The 17,270-nt window shown below is 40.0% G+C and overlaps 1 protein-coding gene across 1 annotated transcript in view; it reads left to right on the top strand.

Annotated features, from left to right (window-relative positions):
• Nucleotides 1-1,024: 1,024 nt before the first annotated feature.
• RUNX3 (RUNX family transcription factor 3) overlaps nt 1,025-17,270 on the top strand; it is a 133,044-nt gene continuing 116,798 nt past the window's right edge. Inside the window, exons 1-2 of the mRNA XM_060275800.2 lie at nt 1,025-1,365; nt 1,736-1,834. Of these exons, the coding sequence (XP_060131783.1) occupies nt 1,777-1,834 (58 nt within the window). The 5' untranslated portion in view covers nt 1,025-1,365; nt 1,736-1,776. The remainder of the gene's footprint in view (nt 1,366-1,735; nt 1,835-17,270) is intronic.

Raw genomic sequence — 17,270 nt, 5'->3', positions numbered from 1 at the left:
CTGAGGGAGTTTTTTCTCTGTGTATATGATTGTGTGCCTCCCTGTTATGTATAAGGCATGAACTAAAAAAACCTCAGTATTTATTTCTCCTCAATTTATACACTGTTTTGCTCCATTTTCTCAGTAAAGTGTTATCAAGACTTTGTATCTGTTATGTTATGCTGCTCTGGTTCACCGGAAGCGACTTTGTCATGCTGGCCACATGACCTGGAAGCTGTACGCCGGCTCCCTCGGCCAATAACGCAAGATGAGTGCCGCAACCCCAGAGTCGGTCACGACTGGACCTAATGGTCAGGGGTCCCTTTACCTTTACCTTTATCTGTTATGTAAGTGATTTTGCTCTTTATTTATTTGCTTATTTGTGTAAACATGCAAAGCTGCTTTAGCCTGATTCAATCCATCTAGCTCAGTGCCCTCTCTTCTGAGTGACAGCAGCTCCCCAGGGCATTCAGCAGAGTGTTTTTCTCCCATCACCAGCTTCCTACTATCCCTTTTCACCAGAGATGCCAAGGATTGAACCAGGGACCTTCTGCACACAGAGCATGTGTTCTGCAAGCCACTGCAGCGCCTGTAAATTCTATGCTTTGCACTTTTAAAAGGCCACCATTCCTGCTCTTCAGCCTACGATGTTTATTCTGCTGCATGTGCTCCATATTTTTTACTTAATACTAATTCACAGAAAATCCCTCTGAAGAGGAACCACCCATCAACACATATGGAACTAGTCTTGGCAGCAAGAATAGTCACTCGTAGAGCTGAAGGTCTTAGAAAGCCAAAAGGGGGAGAAAAATAAAATAAGATACAGACAAGTGGTAAATGTGGGAGAGAAAAAAGCAGTTAGGAAAGCGAAAACCACTGAATATTAAATGGGCGGCGACTTCAATCGGAAACCTGCAGTGCTCTTCCTGACTCCCTTTGCGAGGGCAACAGCATCAATTCATGAAAAAGGAAGCCCAATCCCAAAGCAGCTGAAATTCTGCTTCTTCTCAGTGCCATTTGTTATAAGCTGTGAATGAGTCAACAAGGCCTCCTGTGAACCAAAAAATGTTCTAAACCAGTAATTTATTTTCTTTTTTGAAGGAGAGAGAAAAACCACGAAGAACCCACAAAGATATTGCAGGGCCTGGTGGTGACATCACAGATCAGGTGACTCTGCTCTTCCAGTCAACAAATAATGATTTAGAGTCATCTGCATCTCAGAAAGTAGGGTTGACTTTATAACACTCTTTCAGGCCTCACAGGCAACCACAGAACCACAAGCAGACTGCAATCAACAATTTAGAAGGAGTACCCGGACCTCGACAGGGAGGTTTACCTCCTCCTCGTGTTTTTCCACACCACCCTTGTGTTTTGGATCTGCATAAGGTGAGTTCCATTCATTCATTCATTCATTCAGTATTTCATTCATACATTTTGCTTTCCATACTTCCAAGACATATTGTTTGTTCTTTTTTCTTTTTTGGGGGGTATATGTGTGTATCTATCTCTTTGAAAGCTTAGTTTGCCTTCCCCTCCCCTTTCATCCTAATGACGATCCGGCGCGCATATGCTTCTATTGAGAAACTTGTGGCTGAACATTCCTGTGGTGCTGCTGTGGAATCGGATTCTTGGTTATAAACAGGCACAAAACTTCTTTTGATTTTTTTCCCCTCTTCCCTCCTTTTCACTTTTCTTTTTGCATTTCAGTTTAAACTTTTTATGTTTTTTTTTCTTTTTTCTTTTTTTGTTTCCTAAGGAGTGTAAGCTCGAAGGCAATCTGGGCTGTAGATTTGGGTCATGGCTTCCAACAGCATATTTGATTCCTTTACAACCTATTCTTCAACCTTCTTGCGTGGTGAGTACAAATCTTTCATCCTTTCCTTCGAGGCAGGAAACGCCGTTGTTTGTCACTCAAGGGAGCTTAAACTTACAGCCTCTTTTAATAATCCCGTTGGCACATCTTCAGTTGGATGTTGTTCGCTCTTTGCAAACCGGGTGGTAGAGGGGAAAATCCCCCCCCCTTATGTCTGGATGATGCTTAAGGGGAATCCGTGGCAGGAGGGGATGGTAAACTTTCTCCCTCTTTCTGGGTTGTGCTTTCCCAATTTATTTTTGGTGCCTGGGCTTTGTGGATGTGTGTGTTCCATCAAGGATGCTGTCTTCCCATTCTTCTCGAGTGCCAAGAAAAATGATGAAGTCAGCTGAAGTCTATGGGTTGTATCAAGAGACTTAGTCAGTTGAACTTAGGTGCCGATGAAATAAGTCACCATAACTCATCTCTGCATCTTAATATGGATCTGAACCTATGAACGTGATTTGATTGCAATTTTCTGTTTCGTTGAGTTCATGCTTTTTGCATCTACAAATCTCCCGCCATGGTTTGATTGCATCTAAACTGTTAGACAGACCCTATGAGTGTCTGTTTTTTAATATAATATCTGGGCTTAATATTCAGCTAAGGTAGAGTGGAGGTAGACTGGAGAAGAGCTTTAAAGGCTGGTAAGACTGACTCAGCCTTTCAAGCCATCAGGGGGGTTTAGTTGCTGAGGACACAAAAAACTTGGACCAGCTGAGCAACTGACCATGTTACTTGCTAACAAAAATCCCCGAGGAGGCTTTCCAGCACAAACTCCACTGAGATAGGAATGGGATATACAGGAAAACTTCCTCAGATGTTGGGCCCTCATTCAAGGCACCCATCCCGCTCTTGGCTCTGTAGTCTTTTGATTGTAAACCAGTTTTCTCTGGGGGGTGACCCTAATGGTTTTAAAGGCAGGCTAACGTTTGGGGAAATGTTACATCAGAATATTGTATTTATTAATTTATTTAGTACTAAAGTTTGTAACCCTGCTTTTAAATCAAGTTATCCAAACAACTAACAAGAAATATAGATGCACAGTCAATATAAACAAGGAAAATTTCTGTGCAAGAACTAGCAAGAATTCAACTAAAATAATAGCATCAGTGATGCTAATAGTAAACATGATGATTTACTCATTGTAGACCCACTGAAATTGATTAGCATAACTAAGTTGACCCATTAATTTAATGGTTTACTCTGAGTAAAACTTAGTTGAATATTACTCATTGTCTCCTCTTTCGAAATCTTTCCAAATTCATGTGACAATTTTGTATTCATTGGCTGGCATCCAAAGAGATGCTTTAGGCATCTTCATGGCCCTCTGTGCACACAAAGAATTATTTTAAAAAGATAAAAGTGTGGGAAGAGGGGATAGCACATTCTCCCCTTCCTCCATCTCCAGATCATGTCACAAATTATTCTGAGAATTCCTCTTAATAAGGACCATTGTTGGGGAGAAAAAGAGTGTTCTAGAGCTCTTTTTGGGTTTGTGGAGCATGTTGTCTGGTTTTGTAAATTCTGGCTTATGTCATTTTGTCTCTCTGAGCCAATCCTTCACCCTGGGCATAAAGAATTCTGCTGGGTCAGACCAAATATTGAAACAATGCCACATTTTGTCTCCCTTGGCTGTCTGGTGGTTCCATCTAAGGGCCAACATGGCTACTAGCCATTGATAGCCTTCTCTTCCTCCTTCTCTTTGAATTTGTCTCATCATGCTTTTAAAAGCCGCCTAAAGTAGTGGTCATCACCATGCCTGCTGGTGGTGAGTTCCATTAGTTTTAATCATGTAATTTTCAAAATTTGCTGCTTCTTTTTTTGGCTCCTATTGAAATCAAGGTGAAAAGTTAAGACAGGGGATTGAATTTGCATGAACTTTTGCATCTCTTGCTTTCAGAATTTCCTAGTTCAGAGTTGGCTCATTTCTTCACTCTGCTTGCAAACAACCTTTTAACTTGACCTCAACTTGGGGAGGGGGCGTGTTTTGCAGAATTCATGTTACTGACCTAAAAATATTGTTCTGAGAACTACTTTTGCACCTAAGTTAAGTTCTACTTATGATAACCATTGAGTGCCGTCTCCTTAGGAGGTATTGTGCCCCAGGGTCTTACAGCGTCAGTCTTCTTGCCAAATGAAGGTTTTTCTTCAGCTCACCTTGTGCTTTTATTAAAAAACAACAACACCTTCCTGCAATTTGTTTTCACCTCCACAAAAGACCAATTGTTTCACTCAGAAGGACAACTCATTGTTATCTTTTGATAGTTTAGCTTTGCTGTCCCCTACCCCTTTTTTATTGCTTGTGTGCTTCTCTATTTATTTATCCAGCATCTTCATTTGTCATTTTGTTCCGGTTAGCCCATTTTTTATATTACTCTCATTTTACCATCTAACTTGGCCCCCAGCCCCTTCCACTGATCCCTACCTGACGGCCCCAATATTTTCTCCTGGGACCACAGACCCTCTTGAATCCTTTATCATTATTCATATGAGTAATCCTTAACATGTAGGATTGCATGAACTGCTGATCCAGGCAAGCAATGTGGACAAAAATGTCTATATTAGGGTGAAGTGTGCATATAAGTATATACATTAATGACAATAATGAGCAAAAATGCATTATATCAGGCAAAAGTTATTATCATCATCATCATCATCATCATCACTATTACCTTTTCTTTGTATGTGTATTTAAAATCATGTATGATATATATGGATTTCAATAAAGAAGATAAAAGTGTGTGTGTGTGTGGCAAAAGTAATTTGAAAAACAATATATTGGGCAAATTGCGTGAAAAAAATGTGCATATTAGGATACATTTAAGCTAAAATGTTGAAGAATTTCCATAAGAATTTAAACAACAACACAAAATATGTGGAAATGTGGAGAACGGTATTTACAACTAGAAAAATGGGAAGCAGAGAGAAATCTAAATTGACAGATTCACTGAACCCTACCTATGGCAAGCAAAATTCCCTCTAGACAAATTAAGATGGAGAGTATCTAGAGTCTCACTTTGAAATCACCCGGCTACCCTGTAAAGTTTAAAAAATACATTTTTTAAAGAGGGAGTAGGGGCAAAATATCTGTGTCGATGGCAAAATCCTGGGACTCAGGCTCCCAAGCCACCCACTAAGAACACCTTTATTTTCTGCTCCTTTAACAACTCCGTATCACACAGAAACTTTCCTGTACCTAGAACAGACCCAGCAACATTTTATAAGGACAGGAAGCCTGGCAGATACAGAGGAGGTAACCCCAAAGCAACCATGAAATTGGGTTGACTTGAATCCAGTAAGAACTGCTCAAGTTTAAAGCTGAGAAAGCAGGAGGTTGTTCTTCCCTTATACTCAGTGCGTGCTTGGATATTATTCTCCGAGGAAAAGTACCAGCAAAATATTGTGGAATTTGGCCCCCAGTTTTGCCCTGTTTCCTAGCTGTGTTTGTTGGCTTGTTGTCTGGCTGAACGCATCTTTTTCTTGGAAAAGAGCAAAGTGTAAGAAGAATATTGAGCACATATCTGTGAATCTGTGGGCTTTAGATTTCTTTGGAGAATGCTATCAATTAGTAGAAGTAGTATATGGTTTATCTGGGTTGTAGCCAATGCTAGCTCTACTCAGAGTAGACTGACTGAAAATAATTGGCATGCATAACATGAATCCATTCATTTAAATGCAGCTATTCTGAGTAGAACATAGTTGAATGCCACTTTCTCTCTATCTAGCTATGGATTTTTGCAACATTAAGCCCTCCTTGATCAGGCTGAAATCCCTCAAGTCCAGCATCTCACAACAGCCCTCCTTTGTTCATCTGCAACATCAGGCACTCGGGGGCACAATGCCACTGAAAGTGATGGTTCACTTTAGCAATCCAACATTATTATTATTATTATTATTATTATTATTATTATTATTATTATTATTTATACCCTGTCCATTTGGCTGAGTTTCCCCAGCCACTCTGGGCGGCTTCCAACAAAATATTAAAATACAATAGTCCTTCAGCTATTAAAAGCTTCCCTAAGCAGGACTGCCTTCAGATGTCTTCTAAAAGTCTGGTAGTTGTTTTTTCCACCACTACCGAGAAGGCCCTCTGCCTGGTTCCCTGTAACTTGGCACAGTGAGGGAACCGCCAGGTGGGCCTCGGTGCTGGACCTCAGTGTCCGGGCTGGACGATGGGGGTAGAGACGCTCCTTCAGGTATACTGCACCGAGGCCGTTTTAGGGCTTTAAAGTTCAGCACCAACACTTTGAATTGTGCTCTTGTCCAACCAAACAACACCATCCACTCACAAGAAAAGGAAGGTATCAGCAAGCTTGGAGAAATCCCAAGGTTTGCAGAAGTACCCGCCCTGAAAAAAAGCCTTTAAGCAGGGAAATGGAATGGGGAAAGAACCCCGTCCACGATTGCCTAATGAGAACCCCAAGCATGCTCAGAAGCCACAGAATGATGGCTGACTGTTGGGAGGAGTAAGGGGGGGAGTGGGAAAACGGGTCAGAATAATTGAATTAAGGAATTCTCTGCTCACATCCTGAGCAGCAAGACTATTGGAAGGCATGGGTCCACACAACATCGTTTTGTTGCAGGTCCTTACCATGGCAGAAAAAGCCATCGAGAGATCATGGATTTAGCTAATTCTAGTGGAAAGTAGGGAGGGGGAAGAAATTTGCTTTTGCATTTTAGTGAGAACCTAGATAATTTGCATATTCTCACTTCTTTGAATGTTACCAAATGGGTGGGGGTTTTTTTGGTTCATCTAAAAAAAAGTGTACAAAAGTACTTCATTGGGGGAAAGTGTGCATAAACATGCATATTATCTGTGAAAATAACACACATGGAATGCGGTATATTAGGGAAGGCTGCTTGCAAAATTGTGCACATCAGGCAAAACTGCATTTTAAAAAGTGTGTTTTAGGAGAAATTTGTACTAAACTGCTGGCAGTTTTTGTGAGGGTTTTGAAAAAAACAACTGCAAAGTGATAAAGAAGTATAGTGAACTGATTGTAGGATTGGAAAAATTAGAAACTGAAATTGACACAGTCGTCCAAGTGAAAAGCAATATACATTTATTTATCGTATTTCTGAGCCACCTCATGCCCCTGCTTTACCTAAATATGTGGCCACCGCTGTATATTAAGGTCAAAAAACCCATCTGTTAATTATATGTTATATGTTACTTGTTTTGACTAAAATTAGAAAGAACTTGTTTTGAAGGCCCCTCAGTTTCAAGTATGAATTCTATCAGGACATTCTCTGCACCATTCATACTTTTATAAGTTTCTATCGTGCCTTGCCTTTGTTAACTTAAAAAAGAACCCATAACCCCAAATACCTTTACTCATAAGAAAGATGCTCTAACCGCTTGATCATTTAATCGCTGCCATTTTTTTTAAAAAAAACTATTTTCAGCTCTGTTGGCTTTTGCAAAAGATACCTGTTTAAAATTATTTTTTACAGCACAAAACATGCTCAGATTTCTTACTCTATTATGCAGATACTGCAGTGGAGAAACTCTGGGTACATTTTATGACGCCCAAAAGAATTTGTTGCTTTGTAAGCATTGTTTATTCATTTATTTCCATTTATTAATAGCTTCTTATGAAACATTTTGGTGCAGTGTAACAATTAATAAATCAACAGTAAAAACATATATTTTTCACACACAAAAAAACCCTCTATAAAAACAACAAATCCAATACAAATCTAGAATGAGGTAAAATCTCCACTTAAAAGACTTCTTGATAAAGGGAAGTATTCAATAGGTGCCAAGAAGAAAATAGAGATGGCACCTGCCTGATAAAGTAATTGGAGCATTAGTAGAATGTAACCACAACTGCATAGTACAAATTTGAATTCAATTGAAATGGCCCTATTTTCAACGATGAATGCATTCCAAATAAATTTAATATATTGGATGCCAAAAAGTTAGGACATCCAATCTGTGTTCTGAGATTCAGAGTCCAAAATGTGGGTTGCTAATTGACCTAAGAAGCTTTGAATCTCAGCCATAATTTTTGAGTATTAGTGGAGATATTTTGGTGTAGAAAGGTCAGAAAAGTGACAGCAAACTACCCACCTTTTTACATCAGTGAGTTTTGATGTAAAGTTTGATCTCAGAATTTAAAGGTTGAAATTGAAACTGTTTCTTCATCTCAACTAATCAGCCATGTTTTTCATTCCGTTAACAATTAGCTTCAACTTTAAAAAGCACAGAAAAACCTATCTGTTGGCATATATACCCAGTCCAGCCCAAAGTTGTTTTGAGTAATTGAAAGTGAGTAAAGCATTGTAGCTAAAACACAGAGCTATGATTTGACTTGGGGAGTCCCCAATTTTAAACTCGCTTCTGCTATGAACATACGAGGTGCCTCTAATGTCACCCAGCTCTCTGCCTCAAATCCATTTTTCAGCCTCAGTCTCCTCACCCCCCAAAACATATAATATGGGTATAATAAAACTAAACTTACCTTACCCTGTTGTAGTAAGGATTTTGTATATGAGGCAGTGAAGTTGTGCTTTGAACCCTTGAAAGCGATCGGGGTGTGTGTTTGTATGTGATTGAGAACCCGTGAAACTTTGTACTTCCTTTGTTTATTTGCTTTATATATTTTTAGCACAGCAAAATCATTTATTGTTTGATTGACTGGGTTGATTATGACTTACTGATATGTAAGCATGCTTTCTTAAGGTTGCATGAACAAGGAATATATAATTACAAATCAAAGATTACCAGTCAACTCATTCTCTCTCTTGTTCCCCAGAACATTTAGCCATTTATTAGTACTATGTATAAAGTCTTTGGCTGCAAAACTGCAGGTTGTTCAGCCAAATCAGTCTTGTAGTCTGCTTCCTTTTTAAGTATACAGCACAGATTACTTTAGCTGTGGTCGTCATCATCCTGTGTAACAGCAAATTCAAGCAGAAGTGATAAAAACACTTTGGGGTTCGTGGTAATAACCTCTTTCAAATTGTATTGATTGCTACTTGAATATACCTTCTCTGTCCTCTTCCTAAAAACAATTGAAATAATATTGTGCTGGAACCCAGAGTGTTTAAAAATCAAATTGTACGATGCCAAGCACATATGAAATACTTTTATAAATATTACATCGTGCTATCTAAATGCTAAGTATTATTATTAATTGAGCTGAAAGATAGTGTTGACTTGGTTTAACTTATCCAGCCATTCTCAGCTGGTAGTATAACTGGGTATACAAACACAGAATCTCAGTATGATGTGTGGGAGTTACACAGCTTTTAGCATGTTACTTGTTTGGGTATAAAATGAGTATTTCACATATGGGGAGTGTGAAGTAGTGAATTTAGGCTGGAACCAGATTATAGATCTTTAGAGCACTTCTGAGGATGGATGTGGGAAGTGTCATCAAAGTGGTCATTGCTTGTGGTACACATAGTGGCCCCCCCTCACCATCACTGTCACTATTCAAAAAAAGACATTTCTGTAGTGCTTCAATGATATATTTGAAGGAAATTAGCACCAAGGTCCACATTGCTACTATTGATGTGGGCACATTTTCATAAGATTGTCACAGGCACCTGATGAACATTGTGTGTGATTGCAAGGTTTAATCAATGAGTTGGTTAGATTGGTTTATTAGAAAAAAATTAAAGACATAGTTTCTGGCTGTTTATTTATTGTATGCTAATCAGATATTGTTAATTGTGTGAATACTTTTGGTTGCTGTTAATTTTCTTCTTCTTTTACTTTATATTTTACATAGTTTATTCTTTCTCATAATAATAATAATAAAAAAAACAAGTGATGACCGGAAACCCCCATTATATTTCATACAAGTGCATAGGAATTTCTCATCTCCACTTTTCTCACAAGAAGGAAAGAAGGCCTCTTTGGAGATGATCCTTGCCATGATGTATGCGTGCAGGATCTAAAAACAAAGAAGGGTGCATCTTCCACAAGAAATACTGTTTTTACTATCTGCCTATGTATGTATGTATTTAATATATTTATATCATGTGACTCACATTGGGACTACTAGATCTCCAAAAATTTAAGCAATGTGTGCTAAAGTCACTTCTGGGGTGCCTCCGGGATTACAGGCCTGAAACTTAAGCTTCATTAGTTTCGTTCGTGGTAGTACCGTCTCTGTGGTGGCCAGAATAGTTCCTCCTGAAATATCCTCATACTGTATGAGGGAGTGACTTAAAATAATAATAATCAAGGCACACATCCCCTAATCCTGAATCCCCTCCTCCAAGATACTCATTATAAGTATGAGTATAAGCAGTACTTTTTTATGGGGGCACGCAGGGGTATACATACCCCTAAACATTTTGTGAATCTTCGTGCTTTTGTTCATTTACAAAAGGTACAGTATTTTAGGTACAGTATTTTTTAAATATATATATATTTAGATTGTATTTGCTTTTATCTCAGAAGTGTTTGCCACCCTGGGCTCCTTTTGAGAGGAAGGCTGGAATATGACATTTATTTACACCCAACCACCCCACCCACACTTGTTTGGCATTTGAGCATAGGGTAGTCATGCACACATTGCCCAAAAAGTAAATGTATTGCCAAAAAGAGGACAAGAAAGGACACAGGGTTGCAAAAAATGGCATATGCTAATGAATATGTGCAAATTTACAGATAATTATTATAATTTAGTTGGACGCACATCTCATTTGTGACTCATATGTGTGCCTGCCTGGCTCAGTCTGCTGTTCAGGTGGTAACGTGTTTCAAGGCCCCTGCTGATGTCTCTTCTTATGGGGCTATTTTTGAATTGAACTTGGACTGGGAAGCCTTAGAACAGAAGCTTGTCCTCTTCAAGTAGAGAGTTGTGCTCTGTAACACAGGGCAACCTGACCACCAATGGGCATTAAAGATTTGGCTGTTGATGTTGCCATTAATTGAATATATATGGTTTTAACTATGAATCCATTTGAGAAGGTTGTCTGCCACAGAAAGAGGGGTATCAAAAATACCTAAATCAAATAAATTAACATAAAAATCTACCCCACCACCTGTGCTATAAGGAGTGGTTGGGGGGCACTCTTGTGCTTCTTCCACACCCCTGCTGTATATCACACTTATTCAGTTGCACGTTCTTCCCTTGCCATGCTGGAACACAACTATTTATCTCACTTGGGATTAGATGTATTTATTTACTTACATTTTAAACAAAAACGGAATAAGATGCTGCTTTAGCACAGGAACTATGCCTGAAGCCGTTTATAAGAATAAAGAGCAATAAACAATTCATGAAAATTATAGGATTGACAAATATATTACTGCCCCCACCCCCAGCATTGTGAAGTGCAAAATTGCAGTGGAGTCTGGTTAGTAATACATGTGGTAGAGCGTCGTATCATCCCCTGCAAGATGGTGGCACTATAAATATAGCCTTTGTACTCCGTGCTGCTAATTAAAGGCAGACGTATGGCAAGCAAATAAGAGGAGGAAAATAAAAAACATTTGTACAGTTCTTTTTAATCTATATTTTCCCTCCACAAGCAAGATGAATAAATGCTGGGTTTTAACTAGGATCATTCATTTAAAAAAGGGGGGGGATAGAAATAGCACATCTTGAACTCAATTTCCATATGAATAGGAACTCATAAAGCAATAAACATCTTTGTTTCAGACATAATTTTATTAAGGGAAGAGGGGAAAAAAGATTATGGTAAAAACTGGAACGGGGCCAAATTGCAAAACATTTGTTGAATATTAAGGCAAGAGATCCTTGTTTCTTTGAAAGGTTACATGTATCCATTGGACGCAGAACACATAGCTGGAAGTCTGTGGATGCTGTGAAACATTTGTGTACTTTCACTGGAATCCCAAATTGCTTCTAATTTCATTTAACTTTTGCTTGAATTTCATTATTGAAGGACGGTAATACTTCCCCCTTTTCTGGTTCATGCTGGGGAGTTGTTATTTGCTCATTCAATCTATATCCTTCCCTCTCAGCCTTCAGGGCTCAAATGGCTAAGAACGTGTTTAAAAATCATAAGATTCTATTTAAACTTAAGGCAGAAATTAAATGAATAAAAGTGGGGCAAAGGCTGCATAGTCACAGTACCCCCCCCCTTCAGGGGAAAAAAGCCACAGAAGCAGCAGTAATACATGGTTATCATAATCCCTCAAAAGCTGCAAAAAGGGGGCATGTCTTAACCTGACACCCAAATGATATTAATATCAGTGTCTGGTGGGCCTCATTGAGGAGAGCCTTCCTTGGATGGGGAGCCAAAACTTCCCACCCTCCAAACTTCTCTCAGAGGGGGCACTTGGATGACAAATGCAGTGTCCAGGTATGTTCAAGTTGACAGTGTCATTCCATAAGATATTGGGTACTAGAATCATAGAATCATTGAATTGTTGGAAGGGATCTCAAGGGTCATCTAGTCCAACCCCCTGCAGTGCAGGAATCTCAGCTATGAGATTCCTCATAGTTGGCCATCCAACCTCTTCTTTAAAACCTCCAGTGAAGGAGGGACCTGAGCCATATAGGGATTTGTAGGTTAAAACCAGCACCCCGATTGTGTTCAGGAGCATATAGGTAGCTGTGCCAGTGCAAAAATTCCCTCCAATTTGAAATCCACCTAATACCTAATCTACTAACTTTTGAGTGCTGAGCAAATGTTTTTACATTTCTATCGATGGCTTGTTTTCACTTATTGTTTGTTAGGGTCTGTGGATCTCTGGTAGGGATGAAGGAGAAACTTGATTCAGTTTGCATTTAATGGCAAAACTAACTAATTTACACTTTGCAAAAAACACACAAACCAAAACATAGCCAACTTTTGAAATTTCAGTTTCTCTTCTTTCTTTCTTTTTTGAATTTTAGTGCAAGTTTTCCCCAGAATAGCTCATTTTTATTGTAATTTTTACCAATAAATGAATTTTTATGCACACTTTAGTATGTGCATCTTTTGGCCATTACTTGGTTAGAGAACTACATTGCAAAATTTGGAGAAGTGCAACTTTTGTAGGATAGCTGTGTTTAGGTTTGAAATTGTTGTGTGAATTAAGGAGGTTCACCTTTAAATGTGAACTGAATCCATTTTTTTCTCCTTTAAGAACACCCGGACTCCTCCGTCCCTTCTTGTCATAGTCTCTTGGCTGTTGACTGGCCCTTCTTGCTTCCCCATGGCACCAAGTGTTCCATACTTCCTACAGCGCCTGCTGTTCCTCAGTAGCAGGAAAACACGGAGGATGAGATGGAAACATGGAAAGTGCCCTTATGATGAGTCAGAGCACCGATGCATCTAATTCAGTATTGTCAACACTAATTGGCAACAATTCTCTAGGGTTTAAGATAAGAACCTGGAGTTGCTGAGCAGCCTTCAATCAAAGCATGTGTTCTAACTATGAGCCACAGGTTTTTCCCCATGCCCCAAATACGGTGTCAAACCTGGTTGGAGAATCAGGTAGGTAGCCGTGTTGGTCTGACGCAGTCGAAATAAAAAATAAAAACTAAGTTGGTCTCTAAGGTGCTACTGAATTTTTTTTTAATTTTTTTTTATTTATTTCGACTGGTTGGATATATCTGCTTCCTGTTCTCTTCAGCAACCTGTGTGCCAGATCCAGTTTTTGTTGGGTTGTAATAATGACCAGGCCCTTGGATTTTTGCACCCCAGCTTTGAAAAAAGTCCACCCCCTCATTTTGTTACCAACGCAGAAGAGGGACCACCTGGAAAGGGAGATACAAAAATGGTTTCAGATCCTAGTAGCAGCTTGCCAGCTCCTGGAGGATGTTTTGAGAAGCAAATCCCTCCCACCCCACCAAATGCCGACCTCAGTAATTTTTAAAGTATTGGCATGGAATCTAATAATCGCTTGTTGATTCTAGCTCTAAACTACTCCTAAATCGTCCAGGCTGCAAGACCACCCTATGTGACCAAAACCACCACCATGGAGTGAAAAGGTGCAGAAATGTACCAGTTCCTGTGATCACTCAATGTTCCCCACAGTCCTGGACGATTTCCTTGCCTCAGTAGGAACATTCCCCCACCCCACCCGCCCCCCATCTTGATATGTCTTGTAAACAACCACCGCTCTGTGTCAGAGACTGTCGGCTGCTGCTGTAAGAACGGGGGGGGGGGGGGAGAGAGAGAGAGAAAGACCTCCCTTTAACTGCCTTGTTACCCTAATTGAAATGCTAAGGTTATGCCCCTGGGGATCGCAACGCAAGAGGCAAAGGAAAACAACGGCCCACCAGTATGATCTTACAGGCAGAGATCAAATGGCTAACCACAGATTTCATCCACATCCACTTCCACGGTGACCTCTTCAGCGAGGAAACAGTTGAGATTTTCTGGCGTTTGTCCACTGAGCTTGTTCCACACACCCGTGCCACACACCAAAATAATAATCAGAAAGCTTACAAGTGTGTCCCTTCACACAGAAAGCCCCAAACACAGAGTGCATTGCTGCATATAAAATGGTGGAAGTAGTTGTGGAGGCTAGCATAACTTGTGACCTCCCAAACCAAATGAAACTCACCAACCATATATGGTAGCCCACTAGGGGTTTCCTGTTTTTTGCTGCTTACCCAGAATTGAAAAAGGAAAAAGGAAAAGGAAAGAGGGGAGGGGAGGTCATCAAATACTTGGCTTACTGTGTCCAAATTTGTTCAGCCTTGGTGAGATCCTTTTAAAGCTAAAAAGCAGGGCTTTCATCTGGTTAAAGAAATATTAGTTGATTAAATCTGCGTGCTTTTGCAAATGAGGTGGGGAAAAATTATTATTCTAAAGCAGCAATAGGGAACCTGTGGTCCTCTAGATGTTGTCTACAGCTCATAGAATTGTAGCGTTTGGAAGGGATCCCAAGGGTCATCTAGTCCAAGCTCCTGCAATGCAGGAATCTCAATTAAAGTATCAATGATTGATGGCCATCCAACCTCTGCTTAAAAACCTCCAAGATAGGTGAGTCCACAAACAGCTCTTGCTGTCAGAAAGTTCTTCCTGATGTTTAGCTGAAATCTCCTTTATTGTAACTTGAATCTATTGGCCCGGGTCCTACCCCTCCTAACTTGGGGTCATCTGCAAATTTGATGAGCATCTCCTCAATTCCTTCACTCACGTTATTTATAAATATGTTGAACAACAATAGGCCCAGGACAGAGCCCTGCAGCACCCTATTTGTCACTTTTCCCCAGGATGATGAGGAACCATTAGTGAACAACACTCTTTGGGTTTGCTCAGTCAACAAGCTACAAATCAAGCTTAACAGCTACCTTGTACAGCCTACATGTTACCAGTTTCTCCACAAGAATATCATGGGGGATTTTCCCCACCATCTCGGACCATTGGCCAACCTAGCTGGGAGTTGTGGGTCCAACAACATCTGTATGGCCACAGGTTCCCCATCTCTCTTCTAAAGAGAAAAAGCAAAATTATATTTAGAATCATAGAATTGTAGAGTTGGAAAGGACCCAAGGGTCATCTAGTCCAACCCCCTGCAGTGCAGGAATTTGGATAAGCATCATCTTAGAAGAGGCCCTCCACATTCTTTCACAAATGGGATGGAATGCCTCTTCAGATAGTGCTTTCCATTTACAATTGTTTTTTAAAATGTTCCCATCTTAATTTTTTAATTAGGTACATATTTTATTTTTAATTTTTTAAATTTATTTTTTCTAAAATAATAATAATTTATTTTTAAATCAGGTGCACCTTTTAAACTGATTAACATGTATTTAATTGATCAAACTAAGCAATTAACAATTCTGCTGTTTTTAAAACTGCCAATTTTTTCACACACCCCTCTCACCAATGTCTATGTCTTTGTTATTTATTATTGTAATTGTTGTTGTTTAGTCGTTTAGTCGTGTCCGACTCTTCGTGAGCCCATGGACCATAGCACGCCAGGCACTCCTGTCTTCCACTGCCTCCCGCAGTTTGGTCAAACTCATGTTCGTAGCTTCGAGAACACTGTCCAACCATCTCGCCCTCTGTCGTCCCCTTCTCCTTGTGCCCTCCATCTTTCCCAACATCAGGGTCTTTTCCAGGGAGTCTTCTCTTCTCATGAGGTGGCCAAAGTATTGGAGCCTCAGCTTCAGGATCTGTCCTTCCAGTGAGCACTCAGGGCTGATTTCCTTAAGAATGGATAGGTTTGATCTTCTAGCAGTCCATGGGACTCTCAAGAGTCTCCTCCAGCACCATAATTCAAAAGCATCAATTCTTCGGTGATCAGCCTTCTTTATGGTCCAGCTCTCACTTCCATACATCACTACTGGGAAAACCATAGCTTTAACTAGACGGACCTTTGTCGGCAAGGTGATGTCTCTGCTTTTTAAGATGCTTTTTTAAAGGTTACTGTGATTACTGTTATTAAATGCTGAGTCCATAGTGGGGTACACATTTAAATACAAACAGATGTAAGTCCAGAGCCCTTGGACTGATGGATCCATGTTTTTGCAAGGAAATTAGTCATGCTATTAGTTAACAGCTCCGGAATTTATTAGTACAAATCGCAGAGCAAATTTCATAAGACAATGCTGCTTTAGGGTAGGTACACATATACCCCCGCTGCCACCATTTAAAAAAGAAATTGGTGTGATTTTTTTTTCATCACCCTCCTGCAGCCTTGCCTCTACATCCTGTGCTGCACATGTAATCTGAATGTCAGAAGATTCAGGGTGGACGAAACAAAGTACTGTATAATTAAACTATGGAATTGGCTCCCACAAGATGTAGCAATGCCCACCAACTTGGACGGCTTTGAAAGAGGATTAGACAGATTTATGGAGGGTAAGGCGACTAGCCATAATGGCTATGTTCTGCCTCCACTGTTGAAGGTAGAATGCCTCTGAATGCCATTTGCTGAACATCACAAGCAAGGAAAGGGACCGTGGCACTGCTTATGGGCTTCTCATAGGCATCTGGTTGGCTTCTGTGAGAACAGGATGCTAGACTAGCTGTGCCTTTGGTGTGATCCAATGGGGTTCTTCTTCTATGTTCTATGTTCTTCACCCCGATGTGAAGTCACATTCCCTCCATCCATGCCAGTAGGCTGAATACTAGAGAAGTAAGTTTCATTCACCCTAAAGAGGTATGTTTTACATGCTCGGAAACATACTTTACTACTGTCAGTGTCATATCTCACCCTTGTTGCCTAGGTTTTCAGTTCTCAACGGCGCAGTTTTTTCTTTTGACTTCTTGTGGAATGCACATTTATCTGCACATCATTCTCTCAAATGACTAAGTTGGTGGGTTTGGCTGCCTGTTTGGAAGTGAAACATGGCCACCCAAAAGTAGCAGTTCCTGCGTTTTGCGTACTTCCTAGGTACTATAGAAATATAGAGTTTTGTATTTTGAAAGGCAAACGAATGCTTTCTTTTTTTAAAAAGCAAAATGGCCCGACAAAGGCAGCGTCCAAAACTTAAGGAAAGTTAACAGCAGTTGAGCCTATAGAGATCAGAAGTACAAAAATAACTCACCCAGTTGCATG

The sequence above is a fragment of the Zootoca vivipara genome, chromosome 6 (assembly GCF_965207765.1).
Source record: "Zootoca vivipara chromosome 6, rZooViv2.hap1.1, whole genome shotgun sequence".
Classification (NCBI taxonomy): Eukaryota; Metazoa; Chordata; class Lepidosauria; order Squamata; family Lacertidae; genus Zootoca; species Zootoca vivipara.
This window is presented reverse-complemented; position numbering and strand designations above follow the sequence as displayed.